Source organism: Egretta garzetta, unplaced genomic scaffold (assembly GCF_000687185.1).
Source record: "Egretta garzetta isolate BGI_Z169 unplaced genomic scaffold, ASM68718v1 scaffold509, whole genome shotgun sequence".
Classification (NCBI taxonomy): Eukaryota; Metazoa; Chordata; class Aves; order Pelecaniformes; family Ardeidae; genus Egretta; species Egretta garzetta.
The window spans coordinates 645363-672072 of record NW_009260814.1 but is presented as its reverse complement, the minus strand read 5'-3'; the positions used below and the strand labels follow the sequence as shown (position 1 = coordinate 672072).

The following is a 26710-nucleotide window of genomic DNA, read 5'->3' as shown; positions in this document are numbered from 1 at the left end:
AGGAATTACCTTACTTTAGTCAGCCTTGTCACTGTGCTCAAGCAGGTCTGCAAAACTTGCTTGATTCAGGGTTTTCTTCAGGGTACACGAGTACAGCAGTGGTAGGAGGTGGCTCCCAAGGAAATTCCTTTCCTCCTGCTACGTGATGTGTTCACTGAGTAAATGAACAGGCAAGGGCTTTGTGCTGCATTTCCCCCCATCCCCTGGCATGTGGCAACCAACACGCTAGCCCTTGAAAGCAAAGTCTTAGTTATTATATTCATTTGTGGTTATATCCAGTAACAGCTGTACTTCTCAGTGGAAAATAGCCATGTCTTCAGAGCTTTAATGCTCATTAAAAACAGGCACAGGTGCTTAACTGCTAAATTTTTGAATGAATGTGTTGTCTTTCCCCCACTGATTTGTAAGACTTTATAATATGCTTAGAAAACAACTAAATGATCTAGAAAGAGTTCTGGTCAGAGTGCAATTCTCTTTATTCCCTGATGTGGGGAATTATGGAGGATACTAAATACCAAAATTTGGCAGCGTTGCATTTCGTTCCTCCCCACTTTGACCTGTCACTTGTATTTGAGCAGAAGCCTTGCGTACACCTTTCTTTCGTTCCTCCCCACTTTGACCTGTCACTTGTACACAAGGCTTCTGCTCAAATACACCTTTTCTCTCTACTGCCCATCAGATTTTCTCTTCTCAGGTGCTCCTAGCTCTCACATCCTCTGTCTTCCATTGAATTCATCTTTCCTCCCAGTTTCTGCTTTGGTGTACTTCACCGCTCTCTCCTTTTGATTCCGCCCCCCCCCTTCCATTCTTTCTTACTATCCAGCTGCTCCACCTTTCCCGGGGGCTGGCCCACAGCAGCAGCCCCTCAGTGGAGGTCTGTGGCGTGGGACCCTGCCCAACGCCCTCCAGCCCTTGCTCCCCTTGGACCTTCAGCCCTGGCTGCTGGACTCTGTATTCCCTCTATCCCAACCTGCAACAAGCTCAGTTTTCAATTATTGCCAATTATTCTTCCAATTCCTCTTTCTTGAATGTTTTTTTTTTTTTAATTCTTAAAGAAGTATTACTTCTGAGGTAACTCCCCCCTTGTGCAGTGAATTAACGTTGCATGCACAGTAATTAAAAACACATCATAACCTGTTGTTTCAACAGATTTCTGTCGGAGCCTTGAAGCTTAACTATTTTAGGTAATACTTTGTATCATCAACTATAAGAAAGGTAATGAAAAATGAATAGTAAATTATCTTCTAAATAAATGCATGTTAGTCATTTCAGTGGAAAAGAGCATCTGACCATTTCATCCACAAAACTAGTCTGTTCCCATCACATTCAGTAGCAGATTTTCTGAGACGAGGACAGTATCTTTTGCTGGATGCCTAGATGTTGTATGCACACGCCCTTTCCAAGTCGAATGTTTGCTTGATATGCAGGCGTGTCAGACATGTAAAAGTCTGATACACTGGAAACAGCAAGCAGGAAGGAATTTTATAGTGTTGTATAATGAGGGTATGCCAAAAAATACCATCAAACTTCTGTATGCAATCAAAGCACTCCTACTAATTTTCCTGTTTAGAATGAAAAAATTCCATTTAGGATTTGAATGGGTTGAGGAGGTAATGACAGTCACTCTCCCAGCTCCACATTTCTGTGACCAAACTTTAAAAGCTTGCTTATATAGGTCACTTCAGAGGTTTGCTTATGTATGGCTTTCTCTGAGAGACGGAGGGAGCAGCATCAAACTCTCAAGCATTAGATTTCTCTCCTGTGTAAGGTGTAGTTGCCAAACTATGGTGCTCTGAGGGTGGGTTCATTTTGCCATTTTTTAAATGAAAGGACAAGTTTTTAACTGTGTAGGCCAGATGCTGAAAATCGAAGGTAAATTATTTCCCATATTTTTTTTTTTTTGTTGTTCTTCCTCAGATTCGTTACATTTCACAGACTCAAGGTTTGCCAGGAGAGCAGTTGTTAAGCATGGGAACGAAAACTGCAAGATTTTTCTGTAGAGAAACGGACGCACCATATTCTAGTTGGAGATTAAAGGTAAACAGTATACTATAGTAGAAAACACTATATTATTTCGTGACCAGAGAAGACAAATGCCAAGGTTCTTTATGATGTTGTTAGCTCCTTTCCACATCTCCTGTGATTTCTATCAGTCCCCACTCTGTATCCCTTCCATTTTTCCTGTTCCCCAAAATCGGCGCCCCGAGCCTGTGCCTGTTTCCTCCCCGCCAGCTGGCCCAGGGCCAGGGCTGGTGCAGCCGCCAGGCAGGGCGGCCGGTGCATGGGTGCAGGTGGTGAGAGAGCAGTGAATTCAAATTAAGCCTTGTATCTCCAGAGGTACTAAATGAGTTTTTATTTTCTCGTTTGGTCACTGCTTTTCAGTTTGCTTTAAAGAATTTGCTTCCGAGGTCCAAACTGCTCTGTCAAAATTTGTTCAAAACTGGTTTCAGGACCAGAAGTTCCTAGGAGAAAGGGGATTAAGAAACAACATGAGTGTACAGCTCATTTCCTTCAGATCTCATGCTAAAACAGTCTTTGTTGGCTGAAAGCTGCAATACAACAAAAGCAGACCAAAAAAAAATACTTTTATGGTCTGTACACCTTCTTTCTTTCTAAGCAACATTATTGGACGCTGGCTGTAAGCAGAGCTTTAACTGCCTATGCAGATTTTTTTTTTTTTTTTAATTATACTACTTCATGGCACTGCTTCACCAAATTTTTGGAGGACTTGGAGTCAGGAAACAGTTACAGCTGACCTAAAACTTCTGCAGTAATGAACAGCTGACGAGCTCAAAGCGCAAGTTGTGTAACTCTGCACAGCAACTTGGTAAATCCCCGGTGCGCGTTGAGCTGAGCGGCTGGGGCGGCCCCCCCCCTGCCGTAACACTGCCGGCTCGCGTTGTGTAAGGATTCTCCGGTTACACCAACCAGTTTTCTGGTTTTTAGGGCGGTTGATCATTAGGTGACAGTTTACATCTGGCTTCTCTGTATCAGAGAACCTAAATGAGTTCTTGATGCAAACAGCCCTCCCCATTTTCAGAAGCTGTTACCTTTCAGAGGTTAAATCACAACAGACTAAATGCTGTTTCAGGGGGAAAAAAGGAGTTTTGGTATGGACCATTGGTCATTACTTGCAATTTTTGTCAAAGTTAATTCTGGAAACTTTTCTGTAATCTGTATGTTAAAAATATTTCTTCCCTGCAGTCCTGCCTTGCCTCCTGCAACATGGACTCTTAAAATAAAACCTGCCTCCTTGTGCTGTCTGTGTTGAAGGAGGAAAATTGTAACAGAAAGTGGTATTCCAGCTCATAAATCACTGATAGGCGATCGCATTCGTTCTCTGAGATTTAATTGTTTCATACTTCTGTATTTAAAATACTTATACCAACTGTTGGGTATGCAAAGGAATAAAAAAATAAAAATAACCAAAAAAAAAAAAAAAGAGAGAGAAAGCAAAGAGAAATTGAGCAGAACCTGCCTGGTTTTTGTTGTTTTTGTTTTTGTTTTTTTTTTTTTACAGTGACATGATGTTGCTGCTGTTTGGAATTAAAAGGCTGAGTTTGAGGAAATGTGTAAAATACAAGTAATAGAAAACCTGTGATATATAAAGATATGAGCACATGAGAGAGTTTCATTAAACAGTGTTTTGCTAGGCTTTCAGCACTTCTGTGTGATTTACAAACCATCTATTGTAATCCACTGCTGTGATCACTCAGATGTGAAATTCAGTAGTTTTTGTATTTTGATTTAGAAAATGAAAGTAGTCAGCAAAGCAGTATACAAATACACAATTGAAATATTGGGGTTCTTAAAAACAGATTTATTAGGCCAATAAATATGTAAAGTAACTTCGTAGCTGTAAGTGTCCTTTATTGTCAACTTCTAAACTCAGCTTTCCTTCCCTTTTTAGACATTGGAAGAGCATGAGGCAGAGACAGGTATGAAGTCTAAGGAGGCCAGAAAGTATATTTTCAACAGTTTGGATGATATAGTGCATGTGAGTATTGAAGCATTCTTCCTTTGCAAAAGGAATGTGTGATTTTAAAACATTTTACTAGTTTGAAATAAACACCTTTTAGAATATTATCTATTGTATATCAGTCATATCTATTATTCTCTGTATATGTTGCTCTGAGGAAGATGTTTAACTATGTCAGTCCTTTGGGCTTTTTATAAAGATCTGTCTTTGTCATTGGTTGTGTTAAACAGTGGTACTTGTCCTTGTGGTGGGGGGAACGCTTTAATTTTATGTATAATGCATACTTTCTCTTGTACCTTCTCTGCCATTCTGAGTAAAAAAAGGATGCATATGGATCCTGCTGTCTAAACTGTGTCATTTCCAGTATAATTCTGCTATCTTAACAATATAATTCTCAATGTAATTATTTGTTCCTGTTTTTAGAAAAACATAACTGTTTCTGCACTTTTCTTCAGCTTTATAACTCTCTAGTAAATAACAACAGGAAATTTTTCATTCTTTTTCATATCCTGCAAAGCAAATCAAATCTTTTTGCAAGATTGGCATTAATACGTGTTTGAAATTCTTTTTTGGAAACTACCTCTGTAGTTTAAGTTAGACCATATAAAGATGTTTACCCCAAACCTTACTTTCCAGACTGGAATAAATCCTTTAGGGGTTTTTTAGCTGGGAGGGCACAAGGGGAGTAGTGTGTGTGGAGGAAAGAGTCACCAGTTCCAAGCCAACCATACTGGGATAAGCTAGCAAATTCACCATGCCCCACATGATAAAATCATTGAATATTAGTATTTTATAGCAGAAAGCAATAACAGAAAGAGTTAAATTAATATTCATGTCTTCTATCTGACTGTTTTGTTCAATACCAGGTGAACATGGTGATGGATTTAGAAGGAAGTGACCTGTTGGCAGAGAAGGCAGATAGGAGGGAATTTGTCAGTCTGTTGAAGAAAATGTTGCTGATCGATGCTGATTTAAGAATCACTCCAGCTGAGACCCTGAACCATTCTTTTGTTACCATGAAGCACCTCCTTGATTTCCCTCATAGCAACCAGTATGTAACACACAAAATTTATTTTTTTTAAATCTCCATTGTAGTGAGTCATGTGTAAATAGTGCTGTTTCATCTGCTATCAGAGAGAAAAATCTTTTGTCATTTTTGTAATGTGTTAGAGAATTCCTTCAAGTGCTTGCAATATTACACACATCTACTTGGTCAAGGAAACTGTTTGAACAACTGTGTTTTTTTCTGAACAGTAACACTTAGAGCAATAGGTTTCTAAGTTATCATTTATATGCCTGTTTGATAAAATTCCAACACTGCAGAAACTTGGGCTTGATTTATGGAAGTATGAAGAGCCTTGGTTCCTGTCAGTCATTGAGAACTAGGGTAGGCATTGTGTTTTGAGATGAACGTCTGAGATGCCTTCTTTTATGCATTAGTTAATATGGAATACATTGGAAGTTTTCTTGCAGTTCTGGAATTTTGTATTTCACTGTGGATTTCCTAAAGTGCAAGCATTTCACTGAAAGAGCTTTCCATCCATTTACTTTCCTACCCTTCCTATTTGTATGCAGTTGTTGCAAAGTGGTGTTAGATACAAGGAGCAGGAAATAGAATTATTTTTCTTGATTTTAAAATACGCATTACAAAGGCTTAACATGAACATAGCAATAGCAGTATTTCTTTTTTCTGCTTCTGTGTATGATGCCATTCTGTGAAACTGGGAGCTGTGGGCTTTGAACTATGGGTTGGTGGTTTGTTTTTTTTCTTGTTCTGGGTAATTGTTTTATATATTTAACAACATGAAATTCTAATGAAAGCAACTTATTTTCTGGTTTGATAGAGTGAAGTCCTGTTTTCATATCATGGATGTTTGCAAATGCAGATCAAATTTGTATGACTTAAGTAATCGCAATAAAACATCACTTATGAGACCAGTTGCCTCAGGCAGTGCAGCTAATCTGACTGCGAGCTTTACCAAAATTGGTCCAGTAAGAAGTCAGGTAAAAACTTTTTTTTTTTTTTTTAAAATTATAAATTCCATTGATGCAGTTTCTTTAATTAATTTCATAACTGAAAAAGTACATTTACTAAGTGACAACATCTTCTGTCTTTTACTCTCATTTTTTCCTAATGTTTTGTTAAACAAACAAACAAACCGACCCTTTAGAATTCAGTGTGTTTCAAACTTAACTTAGAAACTGGTGTTGCCATAGCAAAGCAGTGCTGTATTACAGTGCCCTCCGGTGGCCAAAAGGCATTGCTTCCTGTGAAATGTATTTGAAATTTCGATTTCTCTAAGTTGTTTTAATTGTTTGTTATATAAGCTGGTGGGACAAGTGTGTGAAAGATTTAGATGCACAGTTACAATGTCACCTGTATTGAATCTGTTCCTCTAGGCATTAACTGCATCTGCCCATTCAGTTTTGCACCAAGGGATACCACTGCAGGCAGGAACTGCTCAGTTTGGTTGCAGTGATGTTTTCCAACAGGCATTGATTATATGTCCTCCAACTATTCAAGGTATGTTTAACCATAGTTGCTACGTTCCTGAAATATGAGCATTACTGTATGTCTGTTAGAAGTATTTGAGTTTTCCATTATATCCACTTAAGCTATATAGGTAAAAGAACTTAGTTATGTCATAAAAAAATTAACATGTGAGTCAGATCCACATACATTGCACCTTTCTAAAAGAAATAGCAAATCAGCATCCACAGAAAATCCAGAGCCCATCTTCATATACCACACATATATATACATATATACATATATGTGTGCAGATAAAATAGCGGGACACAATGTGGAAACTGAAGCAAGAAAGGAGGGTATTCTGAAATAAAATTTGAGATGAAACAAGAAAGATGAAGGGAATATCAGTGTTGTGGTGGGTATTTTGGTGGTGTGGGGTTTTTTTTGTTTCTTTTTTGGTGGTTGTGTGTGAGGTTTTTTTGTTTGTTGGTTAGATCATGGTGGTTTGCTTGGGGGTTTTTTGTGTGGTTGTGTTTGGTTTGCTTTGTTGTTGGGGTTTTGGGGCTTTTTTTTGTTTGGTTTTTGGTGGTGTGGTGTTTTTGGTTTGGTGTTTTGTTTTTTTTTTTTTTTGCAACTACATCTCTAGGGTATCCTAGAGATAAGGATAAGACAATATAAGACAATATAACAGTTCTTGTGATAAATCTGTCTGGATAATAAAGTTGGGTTGGGGGGGGGTTATTTGACTTCCAAGTGAATGTTTAAGAAAACATCTCGAAACTTGAGGCTTCATTAAGGGATGTAGCTGTCCCACGTAAATAGCGTCACATTTACTGTCCTATGGTTATAATGCTAGACAGAACTGCCGCAGCTTTCTGATGACTGAAAAACACATAACTAAATCTTTGAGAATGTTGATTGCATCGTGCTGGGAGGAGGAAAGGGCAGCTTGGCTGAACTCTCCTCTATTACAAAGGATAAGATCACTTTAAGCATGCAATTCTTTAGTTACAGAAAGAAATAATTGGCTCAGAGTTCAATTATCAGACTCATTTGGAAGACTGCGAGGTGGAAATACTAGCATGGAAATGTTTCTGCAGTGTAAAAAACAGCCGAATAAGCCTATGCATCTGTAGAAGGACTCTGTTTCCCTAACCAAATGCATTTGTGATATGCAAATGTACGTCTTAGCTTTTGGAGGAGTCATTAAAACCTCATTTATATCTCAGAACATACAAAGCAAAACTTGATTTTTCTGTTTGTAATGGGCTGATCAGAGAGGAGCTGATGAAAAATGGCCCTTCTTATGCTACTAATAGTCATTTATGGGGAGGGAAAGGTAGTTTATATTGTTTGCTTATTAAGGTAGCTTGATTTTAGTCTTCATCTCCAAAGATGCAAATTACCTGTCTTAGTGATGGTTCAGCTTTATGTTGAGATCAGATCTTGAAATGCTAGAGTTTATAGGAAGTGGGATTTTTAAGAATGACTTTCAAACTCCTCCTTGGTTCTCCCTCTGCAGTTGAAGTTTTTTGAAATCACACTACATTCACTCTGAAAAAAAACCCAAACACTTTTAAGCTAAACTTAAAGCCCAGGAAGTCTTTCTCTCTTTATTTAAAGACAGATACTTTATCAGTAATGTTATTTGTGGCTGCTACATCTATCTTGAGTTCCAGAAACTCATGAAAACTCTTAGTGTTCACCGTGCAGAGTGTCAGAGGCTGTATGATCTAAGTGCATAGCTTCATACTGATTTCCTTCTGAGCACTTAGTATGGCTAAGTAATTTCGCATTTAAATTGTATATATGCTTTACACAATGACATTTTCCATAATTTAAAAGCCCTACTGTTTTCATTATACCCGGATGAATAAAGTGATTATAGAAAAGGAAACAGTACCGGCAAATAGTTTATCTGTGATCTGTATACTGTGTTCTTAATATGATGTTAAATTTCCAAATTTAAATTCTGCTACAGCTTGAATGAAGGGAATATATTGTTTTCATCACGTAGGTGACAAGTTGAGTTGCTGGCACAGAGGGAAAGGGATATTAATGGTATCTGGCACTGCTTCAAGGTTTCCCTGCTTGGCTGCTCTGTCGAGTATCTGAAGTGCTAAAGCTTGCTACTTCTGGTAGAGTTAAGATATTGCTGTTCTAGATGCCTGTGTGGAAAAAATTAGTCAACAGTATTTCAAAACTAAAAGCTTTGGATTGCATAGTTATAACCTTAGTATTGTGTTATGACATGAGAGAACTATATCTGATGAAGATTTTTTTTCATCTTTTATTGTAAAGATTTAAAAAAAAACCCACTTTTAATCTTTAGTTTAGTAGTTCTTTAGTAGTTGCCTCTGAACACCCATTGCTTAGTCTTTGACTAATGCACAAAACAAAAAGTGCAGTTAGAAGACAAAATGAGTATTATTTACCTAGCCAGTATTTTATTCTATCATAGCTGTCCTGTTGCGATATCTGTTGAAAAAAAATCCTCTTTCATTTTAGTTTAATGTTGTTATGCCAAAAATTATTATTAGCAGTAAACATTGCAGCGTGCTGTATGTCTCTTAGTTTCCTGTGACAATAATGAAATCTGTACAGAGCATGAAATGCATCTTTTTCCTACTGTGCTCTTGTGGTAATATTCCAACAGTGCTATGGTTTGCGTTTTTTTCGATAAAGGGAGGAATAGGATTATGAATTCTACCGCAGATATTTGATGGCATAGGCAGAAAATTTTACATTGTTTCCCACAGAAGAGTTGGTAACAAATAGGAGCATTATACATGTGGTGTTGCTGGCTGTAAGAGCTAAGGGGAATGGGTTTCAGCTAGCTGGAAATACAGAGCATGGGATGTGCAGGAGTCAGCTGTGAGAAGCTTTGAAATCCAGTTCTGTTTACTTTTGTCTGCTTCCTTTCAAATACTTTTAATGTAATCTGTGATGAAGAATAAAATGCTTAGCTTTGCAGAACTTCCTGACAAAGTCTTTCCGCTTTCTAGTAGTCTGTTTCCAAATAGTAGCTATTGGCAGTTCTTTCTGGAAATTACAGCATCACATATTTGTGCAGATATGTAATGGCACAGAAGTCTTTTAGGTGTTGATTTATTTGGTTTTGAAGTCTAAATTTCGGAAGTAGACCATAAACACCTCAAGAAAAAAATAGTAAAATGTTGTAAAATAATCCTTTATGTTTGCATTCTGCTCAGAAAATGTATGCAAGACTGGCGTTTTGCTTAAAGCTTGGGTATGTGTTTTCTTCTCCCTGATAGGAATTCCTACAAACCACAGTAAACCCACCAGTTTCTCCCTGAGGGTGGATAATGCAGTTCCGTTGGTGACCCAAGCCCACGCAATTCAGCCACTACAGATTCGAGCAGGAATCCTTTCTCAGGTCGGCTTACTTCCAAGTAAAAATCTTACTTGTTTTATTATTAGTTGGTAAATATTTGAGTTCTTTTGCAGTCCCTCTTCTGTTTTGTGCTGAGCTACAAGCAGCTAATGTAAATTCAGTCGTTCTTTGCATGGTGAAATCTTCTCTGCTTCACAACAGACGTGGTCGAATCAGACCCAGCAAATACTGGTTCCTGCATGGCAGCAAGTAGCACCAGTGGCAGCTCCTGCTACATCTCTGGCCTCTGATCCTGTGGCTGGCCCACAGAGGCTTGGAGACTGGGGGTAAGTCCACATATTTTTTTGCAGTACCTTAATGGCTTTGGTTTAACAAGATTTATGGATGCAATGCGAATGACTTGCAATTTAAAGCTTCCTTTATTTTTCCTCAGGAAGATGATTACCCAGGGCACTCATTACAATTCAATGATACCGCAGCCTCTTTTAACACATCAGATAACCTTGTCTGCCCCTCAGCCAATTAGTGTGGGCATTGCACACATTGTCTGGCCTCAGCCTGCAGCTACCAAGAGGAACAAACTGTGTCAGAACAGGTTGGTAGACTAATTTCTAACATTCAGTGATAGTGTATCTGTAGCTGTTGTTCAGTGGGTAGGGGAGTAGCCTGTAAAAGCAGCATGTTTGTTATCAACAACTGTACTTAAACAGTCTTCTGGGAAAATTTCTTCTTTCTGCCCTAAGTTTTCAGTGTTATTTTGGCAATACAGACTAAATGGAAAAATACTTGCAGTAGTAAGAGGTTTTAGTTCCTGTTGATTAGTATGTGCCAAAGCAAAAGTTGTCTTTATAGCCCTTGGGAAGGTATAAGAATATATTGAGGTAGCTCTAATAGATATTCCTAGGCTTATGTGCATGAGGATGTATCAGCTTTAGACAATTGAAAATAGATACCACATAACAGGGTTGCAGTATGCCTTACAATTGTCTTAAGAATAGTCTGTCTTTCACTAGTGGCCAAAAATACTTCAGCTGCTTGCTGAAGAAAATATGCCCCGCTGCTGTACAAAGTGTTTGCAAAGGATCCTCAAGAGGGGGCAAGACAGGGTTTACAGAGGGTAATTTCAGCAGTCTTGTTTTAAGCAAGGCTTTCATCCAGGGGCTACCAGCTTTTGTTTTCAGGGAGAGTCTTTGCAGGAAATCTGGCCAGGTTTTCTTTGCTTGTTTTTCACCCAAACAGGATTTCAGTTTCTTTTTTCGTTTATAGGAAAATGGGGTTTTCAATGTATTGTATTCCATGTTGTTGCAGATTTCAGTCTTGGATATCGCTTAGTTTGGATGCGGCAACGTAGCTTCTTATTAGCATCTTTCTGGTTTTTTTTCTTTTTATTAATGTCTGAAATCATATATGCCAAGTATTTATGACTGTGTTTCCTGTTTTATGTTTTTCTTTCTATTAGTTTAGAAAATTGGTGTTGTAGCCTACGTTGCTTGCTTTGTTTTTGTTGCAAATAGTACAGTTTTCAGGTCTGTTGGTAGAGATTCACTAAATGTCAAATGGTGTGTTTTCTTCGCAGGAGCAATGTGTTACAAAATACCAACATCCGAAATTCAGCCTTTATATCTCCAAAGATACTTAACCTGAAGGCTGTAAAGAGAATAAGTTGTATAGAAGCACAGGACAATCATAACTCAGAAGGACAGGAAAGTAACTGTTGTGAAGCATCGGTCAGGCTGGACCCTGATTCATCTCTTTCAACCAAACAGCGCCAGGCTATCTTCATTGCCGGCTCCCCCAGCCCAGCGGTCAGTGTGATCACCATCAGCAGTGACACAGATGAAGATGACATAGGACGAACACATTCACTGAGAGAGTAAGAATCGATGTTTACTTTAAGGTGTTACTTATATATAGTGGTCTTAGCATAGCTACTGTAATTAGTGAATCTGAGTTAGAAAAAGACAATGCACTTCTCATCAAGTTTCACTAAGAAGTTAACTCTGTAGCAGTGTCTTATTTGAAAGTGAAAAATACTTTCAGAGGTCTACCTTATCAATCTATGCATGTTAGGCATTGACAACAGGAAGCAAATAATTTATTATTCCTTTGTAACAGATTTGGTCTAAACAGAATACTTTTTGATCCAGCATACTTTTTTTTTTTTTGCTTAATACTATAATACCCTATTTATTTGTTGAAGATCAGTCTTCTGGCTTTGTATAACCAATGTTATCATTCTAGCAGTAGTATCCAGTAGATAACATTACATACATATATATGGGTAAAAAATACTTCTCTAACATTACGAAAAGGTGTGCATTTGGGTATAAAAGCATTGGGTATAAAAACCTCCTAAAGGAGTTTTCTTTCACAAAGCTATCAAAGAAGCATGTATCATTTTAAATGAGGGCTTACAAGCTTAATGTTTGTTTGGCTTTATTTTTATTTGTAATGTTTTAGTACTGGAGGAAATTGTATTTTAAATCTAAACTTTGTCAAATATTTCGAGACTCTGAACTGTTAGAGTAAAATCTGTTATCTACTTGTTTTAGTATTGATTCACTAACAAATTTATTCGTTTAGCAGGTTTCAAAAAATGCATGTTTAATCTAGAATTTCCAAAAGAACTTGGAAAAGGTTTAAAAACCTGTAAAACAAACAAGGAATTGCATATTAATTTACATTTAAGGGACCTTTTCTATTATTGGACCTCTTTTTATTCCACAATTATACCTAATTCAGTGGCATACAGAAAGAACGAATGAGAGGTGGTATGTTCGCTCACTTTCTTTTTCTGCTGTAGATGTAAAGGTAGCCTTGACTGTGAAGCCTGCCAGAACACCCTGAACATTGACCGTGTGTGTTCTCTCAGCAGTCCTGATAGCACTCTGAGTACTAGCTCCTCGGGACAGTCTAGTCCATCTCCTTGCAAGAGATCCAACAGGTAAAAAGCTGTGCTGCTTTCAGTAAGAAGAAAGATCCTAGTGTACAGCAGACTCAGTTTGTAATAACAACCTGTGAAAATTGTGTTATGTTGCCATCTGGTGAGGCTAAATGATGTATTTAAAAATTAATTTACTGGCCTACAGTTGCATAGCATAGACTGTTCTTTTATTGTTCCTAACAGATCTGTCCTGCTACATTGGAAGTCTTCATAATACTGTATGAAAGATTCTTACACAGAAAATATAAACATGTTGCATGCAACTTCCTTTAGAACAAAAATCTTCTAAGGTTGCAAAAATTAAGTAAGCCAAAGTAGGATGTGACAGATTTGAAGTTACCAGAACATCTTTCATTTTTGCACCCTCTTGTTCCCCCATTGTGTATCTTGTACTGTAATCTCCAATGACATTGGTGCCTTTTTTTTGCTACCAAACATAAGCCTTGCTTATGTGAACACTGTTCATGAGCAGCTTTTAAATATTTTTATCATCACTGGTTGATGTTTAGCTTAAGCCTTCATTTTTGCACATTATTCAAAATTTACAAAAATATTCAACGTAAGTCTGAACTATTTTATGGCATTTTTTTCTACAGTACCTGAGAGCTTGACACTAAAGCATCAATTTGTGTGACACTTGTAAAACACAGACCTGTGACACAGTCAGAATTTCCCAATGACTTGGGATATTCTGGCTGGGGCACCTGCAGATGGCTTTTCCTCTTATTTCAGTCCCTGTCCTTCTGGTGCTAATATGTTGGAATCTCAACTGGAGCTACTTGTGGCATTTCTACAAACTGGATCCCTAGATATGAGTTTGTGGGCCAAGAAACATTTGGGGTATATAATTGCTGGTATTGGGGAAAAGTTTGGTTTGGCATGATTTACCCAGTATCCCACAGAAATTCTGTGACCTAGGGATACAATTAATTTTTTTGCAAGCAACCAGCAGCTGCCATAAGCATGACCAATTGTTTTATTTTTATTCTACAGTTCACTTCCTATTTTCTGTAGAATAGCTTTCTACATAGAAAAGACTGATTCAAACTCAGAGCAGTTTCATTGTGCAAAATGAGTAAGACTGAAGTCTTAATGAAAAAAAGTTTGTTTAAGGTAATTGAAGCAGCATGTATTGACAAAGAAATCAAACTGCGTCTGTACAGGGAGTTGTATTTGTTTTAAAATTTGGACAGCTTGACTTAATAATGCTTTTAATGGATAATTTATACATATAAATTATTCTGTTTGTATAAACACAACTCTCTCCCCTAAAAAAAAAGGGGGGGGGTATAAGAAAAGACTTTTGCATGAACAACTTTGACATCTCTTTGGTATTCTGTAAGGCCTGAAAACTTTGGATTTGGTGAATAAATCTTTGCAGCATTGGATACTGAATACTCTGAAAGGTGTAGTGTGTTGTTATTCTCTGTACTGTGCAGGGTTGGCAAAGCGTATTCTAAGGAGGTGATGTGCACTGTCTGGTGAGTGCTAGGACAGTAGAAAAGTTTTAAGTTTACTCAAGATGCAGCTTTGTGTTATCATTAATCCAATCACATGGGGTTCTGGGTGGATTAGTTTTCTATTAGGTTAATAAACTGATCCAACTCATTATGCAGACAGAACTGCTAGATCTAACAACAAAAGTATAGTAATGGAGCACATGGATAGATTTTTCTTTTTTTTAGGCTGACTTGATGTAGAAGATAATACCGGACAAATTTCTGCCATTTCTGGGACTTTGTTAATATTAAAATAAAAAGTTACCGGAGTTGTATAGGTGGACTAAACCAGGTGTATGTCCTGGGTCTTATTTCCAAGCATTTGTAATTTCTGACGGTGAAACTAGAGAATAACTAGAAGCATTTGAAGACTTTCCATTCCAATGGTTACATTTTAGTAAAGATTTAGGTAACAAGATACGTCGTATACAGGGAGGCATCAGGCAGTCTTTACTGGTTGATAGTTAACGTTGTCAGTCCTGCTTATGATATCCTTCAGTAACAAAACATTCAGAACACCAGGCAAGATTTTATAAAGACCTGCTTGATTTTACAGTGGGTTTTTTTGAATTGCAGGGAACTGACCGTCTGTAATTCAGTTTTGTGTCAACAGCAAAGGAGAGTGTCAGATTATGGTTTCATTAGCATTTGACTTAATATATTAAGTCATAGAATTAGTAACTTGAATCAAAAGTTAAGAATATAGGAATATAATTAACTGCTTAGTAGTTGTCACAATATTACTATTTGTTACTTAAAAAAACTATTCAGAATTAACCTAGCTCTGTTGACTAAGACTTCAGGTTATTGTGCTGGCCCTCACAGTGTCAACGTACTTTTCGCAAAAAATTAAATGTTATAAATGGTTTTATTTATATTCTCTTAATTTACTCACCATGCTGTAAGGACCTGTTACATTGGCTATAAAATCACCAAAGAACAACTTGACCACATGTTTAGGGGTTAGTGAATTCAGTGCCGTTACATGCTTAACTTAAAACATGCAAGTATTCCACCAATTTTTAATATACTTGGGGGTTTTAATGTTTTTCTAGTTTATAGGAATTCTTAATTCTTATGCCTATCCTCTCCAATCAGGAACTTTGTTAGCATCTACATTTACTTATTCATCGCCTCATACCATTCATTTTAGCTCCATTAAATGAAGGATGTCTCTTGCCATCCATATAATCCATACCTGCCACAGTCCCAGCTGAGGACTAGTTAAATTTCCTTTTTTGTTGTTAGCGATGAGTCTGTGACGTACCTTTTGCTTGTGGAATAAATAATACGTAAATTAGATGAGTATCTTCTCTGGCAACATAGCTCATTGTAAATCAGTTTCCTTTCCCAGGTTGTTTACTACTTGCTGCCTAAAAACTATTTGGTTCTGGTTCCACTGATTAGACTGTGGTCTTGCTTCTGGCAGCTGGCATTTGTCATCTTCTTAGCCATTTCTTCTTCTGATACAAGCACGGAGCTTCAATAAATGTTAGCAAAGGCTCTTACTATGAGTTGGTTTCTCCACCTCTTTCCCCTTCCAGCTGCTTTGGCATAAGCAGCGGTTGAATGAATGACTTTGCGCCACTTGACCAGCATGGATTTCACAGACCACAAGCTGCCGTGTAAATAGAGGGTTGTGTTTGTCTCCTTAATCTGTTAAAAAGAATCTATCAGTCACACACAGGCAGGGGTCTCCAGAGGAGCTTTAGAGACCTAATTTTTCAGTAGGTAAGGTCTAGTGTAGCTGCTGGTAGTTGATATGCAGATGGGAGGGAGCTGCCTGCCACTGTGCAGATTGCTTCTTCAGTGTGCTCTATCCCATCCTGACTGTCACAGGCCCCAGGGGTGGCTTTTTGCAGACTCCAGGATGATTTCTAGAAGAAAATTAGATCAGTATGTTCTCTTTTGCTGGTGTAATAACTATTGGGAGACCTTTATCTTTTGTTTCAGGAAGAAATGAAATAATCTTCTTCAACCAGTTATTTGACCTAAAAATTGAAATTTCAGGTCATTTATAAGTACAAGATTATGTAAAAAATAAATTACAAGGTGGGTGCAAGTTGGGTTACACATCAAAGTCTTTATGTAGAAGTTATCTCCTTTCTCTGAGCCTTGCAATTTATGGGTAGAATGAGTTTGAATATTGAACTGCCATTTGAATGTCTGTGCTTGATAATTAAAATGTTTCATTTTTATCCACCTTTGAGTTTCACTTCCATAAATTTTATGTGGTAATTTAATAAAATGTGTCTATGTTATGAAAATGTATTTTTTTCAATGCAATACTTTTCTTTTTTGACAGCATGTCAGATGACGAACAGGAAAGTGGATGTGATACGGTGGATGGTTCCCCAACTTCGGACTCTTCAGGTCATGACAGCCCATTTGTGGAAAATGGCTTTGTAGCTAATACCAATAAAAATAAGGAAGCGAGAGCATCGGTTAATCCTGAAACCAAATCAGCTGTTTGCACGGTAGTGGTGCCACCAATGAGACTTGAAAACAGGCTACGTATTGATGAACAGATGGTGAATACAGGTAAGTTAGTTAAGGTCTTTTTTTCTTTCTGTACCAGTAAATAAGAACAGAAATTTGAATATTTATCCAATAGCCATACATATGAAAATTTTGACCTACTTGTGTATCTGCTAATCTGTAATAAACACTTGTAAATTGTGTTGTTTTTTAAGACTTTAATTAGTATATTATTTTATTATTTCTCCCTGTATGCTGAAGCAAATGAAACTTGTCTAACTTGTGTTAGAAGCGAATAGTGAGAACAAAAATATAACATTGTTCATTTATATTTGGAAGATGCTACGTGCCAGCCACTGAAAAAGGGTCGGTCTGTCCTAGGAAGAATAAACCAGTCTTCTATTGTAGGAAACCGTCAGCAAAAACTGACATCAGCATTCCATCAGCAACATATAAACTTCAGTCAGGTATGTGTACTTACATCTAAGAAGTATTTTTTCTGTCATGAGGTTCCAAATATGCTGAATGCTCACAATTTCAGTTGCTGTAAATGGCAACTGCAGGTTTTCCACAACTTGGTTGCAGAAGTGTTCAAATCTTGAAAATGGATTTCAACTTACTGGGCAAGTCATAAGTATCTTTCACTTTTGGTCACTTTCTTTAGAGCAGCTGACTTTATTTTTAAAAACAATAGAAAAGCCATTCTGGGAAGATTATCAATGCCTACACGAAATCAAAGCACGAGACAGAATGAAAAATGTTAGCATATTTTTTCCTACATCCAAATGCTAAAATGCTTGTAGTGTGCAGTTAAAAACTGGGGCTATGTTTCAGCCTTGTTCTGTTAGTAGTGTGCATGAAAACGCTTGTACTTCGAGTATCCAGAGATGAGAGAGAGCTTAGCAAACCCAGCTGTTTCTTACCTTTGCTGCTGGGTAGTGAAGCTGGGGTGGGAAGAGGTTGTGGTTACCCAAAGTTAATTTAAAAGCTACTTTTATCATTACCCAACAACATAGTAAATAAGTTGACACATGACATCAAGTTTAAGCCCCTTTTAAATAATTAATTTTGAGCTGTAGCAGCATTGAGCTTTTAGTTAGATATCTGGAGGTACATTTAATATAAGAGCAGTACCTGTTTGTATAAGTTGCAGAGTAACTGGGGATATTAAATTGTAAGTTAAATACTAAATGCAAGCATGCTATATGTAGATAAGAGGATTTACCAATAATGACTTGAATAGTTTAGATTGAAAGAAACATTTGGGTGGGTGACACTATCTCCCCTTCCGCATGATTATGCGGAAGGATTGGTTTAATTAATTCTAAGAAAACCTTAATATGATCAGCATAGTATTAATTTTTAATCTCTTCCATGACTGCGGCTCCTCAGCCTCTTGGCAGAAAGTGTAGAATGTTATTTTCGTTAGAAAAATTTATGCTGATCCTTCCTCCTTTGGTAGATGCCCTATGTAGTTTGAAATCTGCATCACTTAATGGGAGTAATTGATTTTAGTCTTTCTCTTTGGAATGGATAATGATTGCCACATCTTCCTGTGATCATAGCCCTAGACTTCTGTTTGCCTAGTTGTCTCAGATATTTTCAATCCGTTTATTATTTTTTCTGCTCTCCTCTAAAATTTCTCTCCTATTTGTCCTCTTTGTGCCTCATTATGGTGCCCAAACTGAACGCAGCACTTCCAATTGATGCCAAGCCAGTGCTGAGTAGAGTGGAATAAGCACCTTGCTCATGTGATACATGGTATTTCTGTTAAAACAGCCCAGCATGGCAATTTATCTTTTTTTTTTCTTTTGTGCAAGAGCATTAAAATAACTTGTGTTCTGTTTACCATCTCTTATTGTCAGATTTCCTGTCTGTGCTACTATCTAAATAGCTAATTCTTTTTTTTTTTTTTTTTGTTTAAGCATTGAATTATTCCTGTCTCTATATTTCTCTTGATTTTAAGTTGACTAGTTTTAGTGCATTATTCCATTTTTCAAATTCTCTTTGTACTTGGAAATATTAAGACCTGCCCGTTTCTGTGTGTGGACAGGTTCAGCACTTTGGATCTGGGCCGCAGGAATGGAACGGAAACTATGCTCATCGGAGGCAGCAGGCTTACATCCCAGCCAGCATTGCCGGTCATGCTTTTTCCCTTCCGCAAGGAAGTCCAAATCACACTACCGTGCACGCGCATCTCCCTGGAAGTACCCATCTCGGAGGACAGCCTGCTATCCTTCCGTACCCGTCGTCCGCACCCCTTAGTACTGCTGCACCCGTTGCCCACCTCCTTGCCTCGCCATGTACCTCAAGACCCTTGTTACAACATCCAACGTACAATATATCTCATCCCAGTGGTATAGTGCACCAAGTTCCAGTTGGCATAAATCCCCGTCTCTTACCTTCCCCAACCATTCATCAGACTCAGTACAAACCAGTTTTCCCCCCACATTCGTACATTGCAGCATCACCTGCTTACACAGGATTTCCATTGAGTCCAACAAAACTCAGCCAGTATCCATTTATGTGAGAACTCAAATACAGTATGTTGAGGAAGCTCAATGATACAGAAGTTTGATTTAAGAAGAAACATGGTATTTATTAAATATTAGCCATGGCACAACAGGAAAATTATTTTTTTGAATCATGTAGACTTGGGTGCAATTTAAACAACTCTGAGCTTTAAAAAAAACTCACTTTTAATGTGTTTTGCACATTTGGTATAACTTGTCTTTGGTTGTGTTACCTTCTTATATAGTAACTTTAGACAGGTGACTTATGGGAGCAGAAATCTGGTTTTGCTCCTGCTATTTTTTATAAAATTGCCTTCTAACTAGTGCAAGACACGTCTACATTTGGGAAGCCATTAAGTGTACAGAACTAGAGCAACAGATGCACATATGTCAGCAGTACAGTGTAGAAGTAACTTGTTTGTATTGCGTATTTTGGTGTTTAAATGTTGAGTCACTTATCTAAAAGTTGAGCTGTTGTTCTTCACATTGCATGTGTCTTTTGCATGGGCAAAAAAAAAAGCCTAAACATTGCTCTTAAATGTTGTTGTCCTAATAATCTCAGCTGCATTGTAAACTGTTCCCACACATAGTGCCTTAAATATTTGAGGTTGTTAATGTTATTACTTATATATAAATGTTGAGGACTGCAGCACTTAAAAATTCAGATCTGCTGATTTTTTTGATAGCGTAATGCTCATTTTGGGTTTTGTGTGGTATGATTTTAGTATTGGGTGTGTTTTCCTTATTGAGAAGGCAGCGTGTTTTGCTGTAGCTGAATTTTGCTGTCTTTCCCCCCCCACCCCCAAGAACGATCTAGCTTCAAGACAAGACTTCAGTAGTGCTTAAGAAAAGTTGATTCAGTAGCTATTGAGTAGTGACACACAACACAGTATTTCCTACTGGTAAATGGAACTGCAATACAACCTAAGTAGCTTATTTTAAAAGTGTTTGTCTAATTGGATATAATAAAATGTTTAGAGGTGCGGTAGGCATGACTGACTAGCTAATGAAAGAAAAAGCCAAGTGCTCATTGATCCATGGTGTGGTTTCATCTTAGCTTGAGCAAACCATGCAGTATTTAATGACTAGTAGCAGAATATTTACTATTGAAGCTTGAAAAGGTGTGAGTTCTTTGTGTGCAATCTTTCATTTATGCATGGGAGAGATTTTAGTCTTTTTACATGATAGTATTTGTTTTAGCCTGTTGCGGGTGTTTGCTTATTTAATACATTCCGTCAGGGACGTAAATTACATGCTTTTTGCGTTATTTTTTTCCTTAGGAAGTGTGTCTTTCTCGTTTTTTGTTTTGTTCAAATGAAGTTGCTTTTGCAGCACCAAAGACTTAATCATCCATTTCCTATAAAAGGTAGCTACTTTTCCATAGACCTCAAGTATGCTGTAGTGTAGAGATGGGATTTACAGAAGGTATTAAGCTGAGGCTGTGTTTTAGCTTATGGGCAAGTAATAAATTGTATCATTTATCTTGAATGTATCATAGATAAGCTGCTATATAATGATTGCCACTTCAGATAGCTGTGAAATTAGGTGATTAACTAGTTCTTTCTTAGCCTTCTAATTTCTGTACAAGTCTAATTACATGAAATAGAAGCTGGGTTTTGGGTTTGGGTTTTTTTTTTATTATTATTATTTGTTTTCATGTTTGAAGTGTCGTAACTACTATACTGTAAATGATGGAAGATGATTGCGTATGTTTTTTTGGGGTGTGTTATTTGCATCAGTATTTTATCTCCATTAACTTTGAGCTCATCACTGCATATAAGTGGATGTATTGATGTAACTTAATTTTTTTATGTTTTCATATTGGCATTGTGTAGACACTTAAGAAGCTGCATCTTGCAGGCTTGACTTAACTTTTTTTTAAAACAAAATCTGGAATACAATCCTTGCAATGTTGACTGGAATAAGAGTGCAAAGCATTTGAGTTTAACTCTGTCAATAAGCTAATAACTGGTAATCTTTTTCTTTACTCCACTAACACAAGCAGTGTTTTATTTAATGAATGTCTGAATGAAATAAATGTGCCTACATTTGATTTATTTTTTAAGTAATAACTAAAATACAACAGTATTAGATCATAAAAAGATAATAAAAATACCAGCAGTACATTTTTAATCACACTGAAAATTAAGAAACCTAGCTTTTCCCAAGAGTTTCAGTGTTTTTAGTAATCAACTCTATGCATTTTGTACAAGTGTGTGTATATAAAGTATACATTAGAAACTAGGAGAATCCTGATGAATTGAAATCTTACCAACACGTATATAAAGCCTAAATATAGGGAGCCAAGAAAATGCTCAAATTGGATATCCACCCTGCCACTTCAAACTTGTGCTATATGGTCCAGCAGATGGTTTTCTGTTCACTCCCTTGTGTTGGGAAGCGACTTTTTTTGGTGCTTACTCCATTGCAGGCAATGGACACACCAAGAATCACCAATGCAAATGGAGTACATGAATTTTGTATTGTGATAAAAAAAAAAACACATGCATTTTTTTCTCTGGGGCCATGGGGATCTTCATTGGTCTAATGTATTTACTGTACTTTCTTTTTACTGTGCTTAAGGTTTTAAGCTAATGTGCTTGTTAAATTGACACAATTAGCTGTATATCACAACAGTACCCTGTCGTACGCAGGAAAAAGTTGCTGTAAATGCGCCCCAAATTAGATCTGCTGCTCTTTCTATGTATTGCAATTTTAGAAATGTCTGCATTTTCAAAGAACGAAATATTTGGGATCCTGCCACAGCTTAAATTCAATATACCGGGTGACTTCTCCCCATCCTGCAATACACTCTGAGAGAACGGATTCTTGTCACTGCAAGTGTCTGGGGCCCATCTGCAGAAAAAAAAAGCTTTCAGGGCAAGGGCCTTTTCTGTGGAGAAAAAAAAAATAAGTCATCCTCTGAGAAGCGTTTATACACGTTACCGTTTTAATGCCTTTTTTAAATAAAACACTGCATGACTACGGAATTGCATATCTGCATATTACTTTAATTTGCAAGATTTTATATGAATTTCTTGTGTTCAGTTTTTAACTTTACTTCAGGGTGTTTTATTGGTCAAATATGCTACTGTATTAACTTTTTTGGTTTTAATTTTTAAATTTTCTGTTTTTACTGCTAATTAACTTGGTTTGTGTTAAGTAAAAGTTAAATCACACTGCAAGTTGTAGGAAGACTTGTTCTAGAAATACCCAGTGATAGAGACTTGATTAATAAGTTTGAACTGTTACTGTTTAACAATTTGTAGACTTGTGGCTTTTTTTTTTTTTGCTTTGGATTTCTATGCTACACTAGTTTGCCATGTAGCAATTGCACTGTGCAATATTACAATATGAGGACTGGGAAAATTTTTTATGGATGTAATGTCTCTTACAGTTTGCGATAGTATTTCTTTCTAGTTCTCAGTGATTTAAATGTGACCAAGCCTTCTGTACTTTGTCACAAAAAGCGGGTTTTCCAGGTGACTATTTTGGTGAGTGTCAAAATAAGAATTTATGGTGTATTACTGTCGAGATTCACTTTGAATTAAAATATATATTGCAGCAGATGACTTTTGGTGGCTTTCCTTTTTTCTTGATAAATCAAGGCTGGGTTAAGGTAAAGGCAATGAAAATTCATGGGAAGGACTCTAGAATTCTGATATAATCATTTGACTAAGCTGCTCTGCTTTCTGAAATTTTGAATTTTATTAACTTTCAGGGTTTGCTTTTAGGATGATCTTAAGAATCTGCCTTTGAGGTAGCCAGACCTTGAAGGTTCTTCGTTCCGGTTGTCCCACTTTTACAACGTTAGGAAAAGGTTATCTGGCCCAGATACCAGCAGATACCTCACTGCTCCTGAAGTTTGTACCAAGCCTGTGGCGACTGCTGCCTGGCCAGCAGGACGGTGCTTCTGCTGCCGCAGGTGGCCCCGCTCCAGATGGCCAGCCTGGTGGGGACCAGGCACCCGTGGAAGGCACATTTGCCGGTGCTGTTGCCAGCCAAACGTGCTCATTCTGACGTGGGGTCACAGTGCTTACTCACGGAATCTAGCGGTCTGGAAGCTGTCACGAAGCAGGCTGCTGGGCATGAGTATCTATGAAGTAGCGTGGTTTCTGTGCTTAGCGTCGAATTTAAGGTGCTGCCGTAAATGGAATGTAAAAGACTGAAATGACAGTGCGATGTATTTTGATACCAAACAATTTCAGAATTGACAGCAAGCCTTACTTTGCTAAACACGAGGTGCTGCTGTTGCTGGCCTTTCCCAGCTGCTCGCTCTTCAAGGCGAGTTGGCTGTGCTGTCTGCAAAGCTCGTCCTGCAGCACTGCACCTTAGGCCGCATGAAAACGTAGCTGTCCGAATTCTACAGACACCTCTGTTGCCATGAAAGCTGCTTCCTTTTCGTTCTTTACGATTCGACTTGCGTATTGTTGACTTTTAAGTGCACCTTGGTGTTGGTATCAATATTCATCATTTCCCATAGGAAATAGGGCACTGTCTTGCTGTATTTTACACTCTTCATTTTGGAAACATCTAGCAAACGAGGAAAGGCAGCCGGAGCCTTTCAGGGGGAATACGCTGTCTCTGAAGTCCTGTCTGTTCTTGCTTTCTGTTAGGAACAATGTCCAGCTGTCCCCGTGCTCTTTCCCATCCTGTGCAAGGACAGGACTAGGACAGACGACTATGAGCAAGTAATCTTCCTCTCAACTGTCTTTAGGATGACTGGTTTAAAATTTGGAGAGTATTTTCCCTGTCACTAAATGCAAAGGACAAATTTAGACTGCTGTTGTGTTAACAGTTTCATTCAAGGAAAAGCTTTGAGGGTCGGTGGAGCTGTGGCGTGCTACAGATCTGTAGCGGGACAAACTGGTTCAGGATGATGCAGTGTTTTGTCAGTGAATTAGCTTAGGTTTTCAGCTGGAGAGGTGGTCAGTCTCTGGGAGGCAGCAGAGAAGCTACTGCTCGGTACCGCTCACAAAGCAGTGCAGCCCTGACACTCACGGTAGATCACATTAATCGGTGCAACTTGCGCATGCAGTGACTTCAGCTGCTGTAATGAATTGAGGCAGCGTGAGTCAAAGTTTTGGTAGGGTTGTGAAATACCGCTGCTCCCTGCTTAAAGAGCTGTAACTTCCTTAGAGGCCTATAGTGCATGTCTTGTGGGGTGTGGAGCTCAGGAACGGTGGAGAAATGCCGTCACGCTCCCTGCCTCTCTTCCCCCACTGAATGACACCGTGACTTAAATGGGCGGTCTGATGCCAGTGAGATCCTGCTGTGCAGGAGGGCACATTGGGTAAGATCTGATGGTGATTGATGGAAATTATATCTTCCTACCTTTCACCTGTAAGGAGGGGCATTTTATCTCTAGCATTGGGCACATGCTTCGAGCAGAGTTGGGTAATTCCAGCCGCCCCTGCCTTGGGGAACAGCACTGGCTTTTCTTCCTTACAACAAGGAAGCTTCATGCTGAGAAGCTGCAAGACACATTGGAGTGGATTCTTCTCCTTAAATCCTGAAGTAGCAGGTTGGGAGCATCTACGCCCTGTTGGTAGAGGTGCCTGGAGACTGGACTCCATTCTGTGGTTGTATCTGTGGAGTGGCATGTTCATAAATTTGGCCTGTTTATTCATCAAAATGAAAAATGCCAACTGTTCTGTTGCAAAGACAGAGACCGTGGCCTGCCACCCGCTTCAGGGAGAAGTCGTGGCATGGCCGCTAGTCTCTTCTCATCTGTGAATGAGATTCTCATCTCTGGGTTCCTTCATAAAGACAAGCAAGACTGCAGATGATTGTGGTAGGTCTTACTGCAAGCAAGGCAATTTTGGATCCGGGTTTTACTCCTCATTTCAACCAAGGTCATACAGATGATGTTAGGCCATTGCTCTGGGAAAACTTCAGTGATTTTTCACTGGCTGTAAGAGATCCTACCCAGTCATCATTCTGGAAAAAATGCATTTTAAAAATGCTTTGAAATAACAACAAAATCTGCTAGGGAAACAAATACTTGTTACATACAAAATATGTGCACACGCATACATACTGTATAATGGAAAATTGAGATGGTTAGGAGCTAGGTCAGAAAAAAGCACCGTCAACATTAAGTTAATGATGGAGCTATTATAAAGATGGTGTTGTGACAAAACTTAGAAAAATATGAAACTAATTAAATAGGTTTAAGGCAGGACTCTCCAAAGATAACAAAAGGTACCACCAGAGGGCCCTGCACTAACTACGTTGGCCCTGAATAAAGCGGAGTGATGAGTAAGCTATCCATTTTACTATAATAATCCTACAACTGCCATCTTTTCTCTGTAGATGGTCATTAGCAGTCATCACGTGAAAGCTGATTTTGCATAGAATGAATTAGTGATTTGAGGAAAAAGGGAGTAAAAGGGCACAAATGGGATATATTAGTGGCTGAGCAATTGTATGGGTGGCATTCTGACCGTGCTAAGCTGGTCAGAAAAGTATGGAATTATGGGTCATCAGGACTTTGGGGATGCTGTGAGTCGCTGGCTAGCAGGATGTCAAGCTGCGGCTAGCCCGTGCCGGGGCTTGCTCCACCTCAAACCTGACTTTTAAGAATTTATCAGAAAGACGACATCTTCCTTTCTGCGGGAATTGCTGGGAGGCTGGGGCAGCTTTCCCACACGTAAGTGATGCCACACCCTTTCAGAATCAGCTCTCGGGGTGCTGTGAGCCCACCTTTGTTTTGGTCTCCCCACCATCACTGTCTGTTGCCCGCAGACATGATCTGGGAACAAAAAGAACTCAAGGAAGCAGTGCCAGGAAAGAAATGAGATTAGAGTAAAGAATTCACATTACCTCTGCTTGAAAGCACTAATTATGGAAAACACTAAATGAATTGCCATGATGTTTGGACACTAAATGAATTGCCACGATGTTTGGTCTGACTGTGACTGAGGCAGCTTCTGCCTCTTGCTGCGGCTCAACTTCTCTGCTCACCACAATACATTTTATGCAGGGGTTGGTCTCCTGGTCTACCTTCAAGCACCACAGAGGCAAACCTCTGTCCTTTGAAGCTCCCTTTCAGCCTGGAGGTGTGAGCGTGGTCGCAGGCAGGGAGGGAGTGACCAAGGCAGTGAGTGCAGGAGAGGGGTGACAGGAGAAGACCTTTCCTGTGGTTGCACGCTGGGTGGCTGAGAACGTAGCTGCCCATTTGCTCAACCCCTGCCATGCAATCCAGCTGCTTTATTCTCAGAGCTGTTTCTGCACTGGCAGAAACGCTGCCAGCGGTGCCCTGTGCTGTGGCAGGGCTTGGGCTGCTCGCTGGCACCTCGGATGATGAGGGGGCCGCCTTCAGCGGTGTCCTGGCCCGGAGACTCACAGGTGCATCAGCTGGCAACAAACGGCTCCCGAGGTGAGCAGGGGAGGACTTTTAGTCTTGCCAGGTCCCGGGACCACCGTGAGCGGGTGCAGCTTCACTTACACCTAAAAGGCAGTGCTGG

At 38.7% G+C, this 26710-nt stretch overlaps 1 protein-coding gene across 3 annotated transcripts in view; it reads left to right on the top strand.

Annotated features, from left to right (window-relative positions):
- The window catches only part of HIPK3 (homeodomain interacting protein kinase 3), a 117668-nt gene extending 94868 nt beyond the window's left edge, over positions 1–22800 (top strand). For all 3 annotated transcript variants that reach the window (XM_035902323.1, XM_035902324.1, XM_009646919.2), the window contains 13 exons: positions 1918–2037; positions 3911–3997; positions 4846–5030; positions 5824–5983; positions 6380–6503; positions 9728–9849; positions 10009–10133; positions 10241–10402; positions 11384–11680; positions 12611–12751; positions 16556–16791; positions 17068–17195; positions 18782–22800. In XM_035902323.1, the coding sequence (XP_035758216.1) occupies positions 1918–2037; positions 3911–3997; positions 4846–5030; positions 5824–5983; positions 6380–6503; positions 9728–9849; positions 10009–10133; positions 10241–10402; positions 11384–11680; positions 12611–12751; positions 16556–16791; positions 17068–17195; positions 18782–19258 (2364 nt within the window). In that variant the 3' untranslated portion in view covers positions 19259–22800. The remainder of the gene's footprint in view (positions 1–1917; positions 2038–3910; positions 3998–4845; positions 5031–5823; positions 5984–6379; positions 6504–9727; positions 9850–10008; positions 10134–10240; positions 10403–11383; positions 11681–12610; positions 12752–16555; positions 16792–17067; positions 17196–18781) is intronic.
- The last annotated feature ends 3910 nt before the right edge of the window (positions 22801–26710 follow it).